Source organism: Sinocyclocheilus rhinocerous, unplaced genomic scaffold (assembly GCF_001515625.1).
Source record: "Sinocyclocheilus rhinocerous isolate Xijiao unplaced genomic scaffold, SAMN03320098_v1.1 scaffold6909, whole genome shotgun sequence".
Taxonomy (NCBI): Eukaryota; Metazoa; Chordata; class Actinopteri; order Cypriniformes; family Cyprinidae; genus Sinocyclocheilus; species Sinocyclocheilus rhinocerous.
Genome location: NW_015625027.1, coordinates 1 through 6,978, shown reverse-complemented (window position 1 = coordinate 6,978; position 6,978 = coordinate 1). Strand labels below are relative to the sequence as shown.

Genomic DNA, 6,978 nt, shown 5'->3' with positions numbered 1-6,978 from the left:
ACCTACTTTTGATTTATTGGTCCAAAATGTGGCATGTTCCGTCCGCGTTAGGCTATAGGAATTCTGTTTTTATGACTGGATTCTACGAACCAGTCTGTGTTTTCCGCATCGCGGACATTATAGGGCCGTATGTCAGAGTAGTCAGTGCAATTTGGGAAAGAAATCAATTAAATCTGTATGTGGATGTGTGTAAATATTCAAATGTAATCCCCTTTGTAATCGTTAACATTTTCATAAGTAACTGTAATTTAATTACACAGTTTTTCTTAGTAACTGTAACTGATTACAGTTACATTTATTTTGTAATTAAATTACATAACGCTGTTACATGTAACTAGTTACTCCCCAACACTGATAATAATGCAGTATTATTTCTCAGAAAGTTGGTAACATTACCACTGCTTGACATGTGGCCAGGAGGAGTACGTGAAGTATTTAGCATAGTATTGCACTCTATTCTGCTTATGCACCTTTTTTTAATGCAAAAATACTTATGAACTAACCTTGACAAACATATTATACATTTCTGAAACTGCATTTTATGACCCATTTAAGAAATGTTTACATTTTTATTTTATTCTCAAGATGTATTATATTAAGAATGATTTTGCTATAGTGGTTCAGGTTGTAGGATTGCTGAATGATATGTTTGGGACAGGAAAGCAAAGTCTTGGTTAATTTTCAACCCTGCAATATAAAGCAATTAATTACTCTGCATTTTCTGTCTACATGACAAGCAAATAAACAATAAACTCTGAGAAGAAGATAAAACCGTTACACATTTACAGAGATCTCTCCTCATGAGGTTATATGTCTTTCTTTACAGGCTCATTTACCTGAACAATAACCAGTGCAGGTGAGTCTAGTGAAGTTAGAAAAACATGGTGCAGGTCTAGTGTATGTGTTTTCCCCTTCAGGGAACTCGAGCTGCGTCAGAAACTCTTGATTTGAGAAGTTTGCATTACTGAATTATTTAATTTTTTACTGTTTTAAGATGCAATCAGCAGATAACAGAACAAGGCATCATCAAGTGAGTAATGATGTGCATACACATACATCACTCTTCAACACAAAAAAACAAATGTACACACATGCTAGTATTTATGTACATGCTTATATTCAAAAACACAAACACACACACACACACACACACAACATAATCAAATTCAAATTTGTAAGAGTTTGACTCTGTTATTATCAGCCCAGAATGGAAGCAAAAGACGTTTGGATTGCGCTCATCGCCAGGGTGTGTAAAACTTCATCTTCTTAAAATTGACTTTATTTCAAAGTTGATCCATCTTCTTAAAAGTGACTTTATTTTTAAGTTGATCCGTAGTTAATGAGGACTAATGCACAAGACAAAAACATTCTTGGTTTATGGCTGTTTTTGTGGTTCTGATCAGATGGCCAGTGAGATCGAGTTAAATGATGATTCTTCAGTTCATAGATGGAAATAAAAAAAACTGGGAAACCCATGTTTTAAATGTGTATCGATTGTTTGAACAAATAAAATGTCTGTTGTTCTTTCTGCTTATTCATCTGTATTACAGGATGTTGTACAACCAGCCGAGTGCATTGGTAGGGTGAGTATTATGTTTTTAGTATCAACCTGTTATAGCCCATTTCCACTCATGAATGGAATGATTACAATGCTGTATGTGTGTTTTTAATGAAGTCGGACAGATGTTGCTTCTGTGACTTCATGGTCAGCTCCAATCATTTGGGAGGGAACCTTTGACTCCACACTGATCGACTCTATCTACAAACAACAGAATCTCACCATAGCAACCACTGTCTTCGCTTTGGGAAAGTAAGCCTTCATGATAGCCTCTTTTCTTGTATTAATAATTCTCATTTGTTTCCCCTCCTCTGTTTTTCCTGGTTTCTGGAAATAGTAATGATTAAACGATAAATTAACCATAATATATCTCCCTGTCTTTGTTTTCTCTGTTTGTTAGATACACGCGTTTTGTCAAAGATTTTCTGGAGTCAGCAGAGCAGCATTACTTTGTTGGATTTCGAGTGCATTACTACTTGTTTACAGATCAACCAGAATCAGTTCCTGACGTGAAGATAGGTGAAAACCGTAGTTTGACAGTTCGAAAGGTTCAGAGTTTGAACAGATGGCAGGACATCAGTATGGGCAGGATGGAAAAACTGGAAAAACTAATAGAGAATGAACTGGCCAGTGAGGCTGACTATATTTTCTGCCTTGACATAGATACAAAGTTCTATGGCCATTGGGGTGTGGAGTCTTTGGGTCGTCTGGTAGGCGTGATACATCCTTGGCTCTTTGATACTCCAAGGAATCGATTCACATATGAGCGTAGACCAAAGTCTCAAGCATTCATTCCAGCTGGGGAAGGTGATTATTATTATGCTGGTGCTGCATTTGGTGGCTCATTGGAGGATGTACATCATCTCACCAAAACCTGCAGGGAGCAGCTGAGCATTGATGCTGCAAACTCCATTGAGGCGGTATGGCAAGAGGAGTCTCACTTGAACAAGTATTTCCTTTTGAACAAACCTAGTAAACTGCTCTCTCCTGAATATATGTGGCGGGACATCCATGAAAGTGCAGCCCAAATAAAAATAATTCGCTTCACTAATGTACCTAAAAACTATGCTGAAGTTCGTCCAAACCCGTAGCAAATGTTGCCAGTATTCAGCTACACTGACATGGTGTGTCCTCACAGGCTTCCCATAAGACATTATGAATCTGTTAACGGGTAATAATGGCAACAGGGAAGTCGAAATCTACCACCAAGAAATGGATAATCACAGACATGTATACAGATGTTTATGAGCACAATGTGGCATCAGGAACAAAATCTGCCAAAATCTTTTTGAATAAACACTCACAATATGAACTTGGTCAACTTTTTTGCAATACTCTTTATTATGTAACCGAATGCAATTTATGTGTATTGAAAGCACTGACAACCTTTTGTTTTACCACTTTTATGAAGGGAGTTGAGGGAGGACGTTTAGGGAGCTACAAGGTCTGAAGCTAAAACCAATTGTAAACTTTAAATGATATTTTCTGGGTACTATTGCAAATAAATAACCTGCCTTTTTGTATGTTTGGATATGCAAACATGTGTGACACATGACATTTTGACACCGTAAAATATGTATGCATACATTTAGAAACATCAAAATCTTTACGACTATGTTTTATATTTATATTATTTATATAAATATATTATGATTCCTTTGAATTATATTTGTATAAATATAAATGTATTTATGAATATACATTTTGACATAAATAAACACTAACTATTGTATAGATAATAACACACTAAACTGAGCTGGACGATGACACAACTGAAACGATGAACTGACTTTAACAAAAATAAAATCAGTTTTCTATTGTCCTCTTGCATTAACTATACACTATTTTCCTGTTTAATGCTTTGACACAATCTGTATTGTATAAAGCACTATATAAATAAAGCTGACTTGATGTGACTTGACTTGACTAAACATAACAGCTTTTCAACAATATATGTAGTAGCAATAATTTTTCTTTATTCTTTCGGGCAAAGAATTAGCTCTGGTCTTCGTACAAGTTTCAACTGTTTACTGGATGTTCTTGTACAAAACAGAAACAAAGTAAACTCCGGTCAAAAAAAACTGTTGCTCCATTTTTTTTTTTCTTTCTTAAAGGGGACACCAAAAATTAAAGGTGATTAAAGGCAGTCCAATAATAAAACAGAGCAAACTATTACAGAATAAACATGGGGTGTGGTTAACAAATGTACATATAAATCTAAACACATTAAAATAATATCTACTCAAGCACTTCTAATTTTAACATTACATTTTAATTATTCAAATTATGTCTCTTACATCCTCAGCCCCTGATTGTATAGGCAGGCAAGCTATATCATTTATCACATAAATAAGAGTCTTTTAAGTCGCAACTTGAACTTATATTCAAACTACAGTCAGCCAGCTTCTTGTAGAAGACATATTTTGGAGATGGGTCGATTCAGTGTGCTGCTTTTCATCTGAAAACACACTGCGAACATTTCCATTAGAGTCAGGCATTGTCTTGATGATGCGACTTATCCTTCCGAGGTGCATTGGAATCCGCAATCAGGACAATGCAGGGGCGATTCTAGGATTTTTTTCAACTGGGGGGCACAAGAGGGGCCATAATTAATACAGAGGGGCCAATCTTATGTTGTGTATTGATATGTAGAAGTAGATATCCAAATCATAGTTCAGTAAGCTTTAAAATCAGCAATAAACAGTGAATAATGGCATTTGTTCATTGCTGTAAATCAGCAGTCAAATACAATTTGTATTCACTTTTCACTTTTTAGAAGTGAAAAACTGTAATAAATAAAAGAATACAATCTGTGAATAGAGTACAACTCACAAAAATAATAAAACTCAACATTAATGCTTTAATGTAGTGCCAATTGATGAGCTGATGAGAGTGGCAGTTGTTGGTCATCAGAAGGGTGGTGAGAGAAAGTGCTGTGTCTGTCTGTGTGTGTGTGTGACTGACGGGAGAGCCTGGTGAATTCATGACACATACGTGGTTCCAAACCTGTGACTTTCTTGTTTTAATTTTACAAAAGAAATTGTGAAGAAAGTTTTTGTCCATATATAATGAGCGTCAATGGTGATCAAAAGCTTGCTTGTGTTTTAATTTTACAAAAGAAATTGTGAAGAAAGTTTTTGTCCATATATAATGAGCGTCAATGGTGATCAAAATAGAGCTTGATTTATTTTCCCATCACCTTTCATTACAGTAGACAAAAACATATTCTTTTTTGTTTCATGGAAGAAAGAAAATCATAAAGGCTATAGGTGTTATGGCGCTGACGAGAGACGTGCAGATCCATATGCAAGCTTTTTATTAAAAGACGTGGTCACAAACACAGGCAGGGTCGAAACAAAACACAAGAGCAGTCCAGTAAACGGGCGTGGGTCGATCGACGGTGAACAATATCCAACAGGGCAAGGCAAAGAGAGATAATCCAGGTACACAGCAATAATCCAGTCAGGGGCAAACAATTCCAATCGGCAAGATGAAGGGGGTAATCCGAAATATAGAATATATAGGATATATAGAAAGTATAGGAAAGATACAGCAGGCTCCATAAAGTAGCTATCAACTAAACAGTGATAAACGCTAAACAATACTCGGCAGTGAATGGTGGTGTGAGATTGATTTATATAGTGTGTGTAATAGCTTTCAGGTGAGCGTGTGATTGGTTACAGCTGTGTGCAATCAGTGCAATGGATGATGGGAAATGTAGGCCAGGGTGACATGTAACAGTTTGTGTAGTGTGAGAGTCAATGTAATGGAAGAGCGATCTCTGGTGGCGAGCGGATGGAAGTCCGTTGACAGGATTCGTGACAATAGGGATAACATGAGGGAGAGTAAATGATGACAGAATTTAAATTTTTGGGTAAAATACCCCCTTTAATTTATATATTTGACTGCCTTAAAACATTATAAACAGCTAGGGTTTTCGGAATGTGTGACATTCAGGTGAAGCAAAACGAGCTGTGTGCGGATCAGAAACATATTTAGCAGAGGTGGGTATCAAACAGAATTGAGTAGCAGTGGTGGAGGTAACGAATTACAACTACTCACGTTACTGTAATTAACTTAATTAAGTCGTTTTTTTCGGGTACTTGTACTTTTTTGAGTATATTTTTTAAAGCTGTACTTTTACTTGTACTTAAGTACAAATTAAGCAAAATAATCTACTTCGTTACTTTTAAATCATAGTTCGTTACTGAGTACGCACACAATTTGAATTGATATTCAAACCTTTGACGGCACTTCAGTAGCCAATAAAAATAAGATAAAGACATCCGATCGTAAAGGGACCAATAAAAGCCATGATAACCGGAAAAAGGGACCAAAAAAAGCCGTGATAACCGGGAAAAAGGGACCAATAAAAGCCCAGATAACCGGGAAAAGGGACCAATAAAAGCCCAGATAACCGGGAAAAGGGACCAATAAAAGCCCAGATAACCGGGAAAAGGGACCAATAAAAGCCCAGATAACCGGGAAAAGCCGCCGCTATAGCAGGCTTTGAAGAGTTGATCAGACAGTGAGGGAGCTCAGTGTAATTTATGGACTCAAAGTTTGGAGAAATAAACTACTTGGTAGAGTTATCATAAATATCTATATTTTGATACCGATACTGAAATATCTGACACGGTTCCATTACTCATTTTCCACAGTATATACCGTAGCCTATCTACACCGATACAAGCTGCGCCTCTCTTTCCTCTCCGACAGTGAGTTTGACACGCATCCGCTTCCTGTCAATTACAGTCTGAATGTCCGCGCGGGATTGCAGGTATTCCGCATAATTTTAATCATTCCCACACAAATGTGGCGAGCACTTTATTGTAACATGATAACACATTCGTGTAATCGCTGAAAACTGGATACGAGCTCTCAAATAGGCCTAACTTATACAAATGAAATACCTGTCCTCTCACTTCGATATTGCTTGTGTGCACTCAGACAATCTCCGTGCTTTTAAAGTAGAAATTATTTCTCTTTGCTCCTGGATTAAACTTTGTCAAAAGTTATCAACCATTTAGAATAGATCCACACCTGACCAATGAAAATGCTACTAGAAATTGTATTGGCTGTAAGTGAAATGCACCAGAAAGTCTTTCAACAATCAAAGGATTCAAGCATTCAAAGTGTTTATTGTCATATGCCCAGTGAGATTCAAGGATTCAAAGCGTTTATTGTCATATGCCCAGTGAGGAAAACAAGTTTCCCTGAGCAATGAAATTCTTACTTTGCTGTCCACAATGAATGCCAAGACAGTGCAATGCTATACACACACATACACAAACTATACACATATACATACATACATACAATGTAAGAAACATAATAATAAAATCTATGCTGCAGTAGTAGGAATAAAGACTATGAAAAAAAATAGAAATATAGACTGTGTATCTATATATGCGAGTATA

At 36.4% G+C, this 6,978-nt stretch overlaps 1 protein-coding gene across 1 annotated transcript in view; it reads left to right on the top strand.

Annotated features, from left to right (window-relative positions):
- The window catches only part of LOC107747839 (globoside alpha-1,3-N-acetylgalactosaminyltransferase 1-like), a 5,553-nt gene extending 2,549 nt beyond the window's left edge, over positions 1 to 3,004 (top strand). The window contains exons 2-7 of the mRNA XM_016562451.1: positions 827 to 856; positions 995 to 1,030; positions 1,202 to 1,246; positions 1,551 to 1,583; positions 1,676 to 1,810; positions 1,959 to 3,004. Of these exons, the coding sequence (XP_016417937.1) occupies positions 827 to 856; positions 995 to 1,030; positions 1,202 to 1,246; positions 1,551 to 1,583; positions 1,676 to 1,810; positions 1,959 to 2,649 (970 nt within the window). The 3' untranslated portion in view covers positions 2,650 to 3,004. The remainder of the gene's footprint in view (positions 1 to 826; positions 857 to 994; positions 1,031 to 1,201; positions 1,247 to 1,550; positions 1,584 to 1,675; positions 1,811 to 1,958) is intronic.
- The last annotated feature ends 3,974 nt before the right edge of the window (positions 3,005 to 6,978 follow it).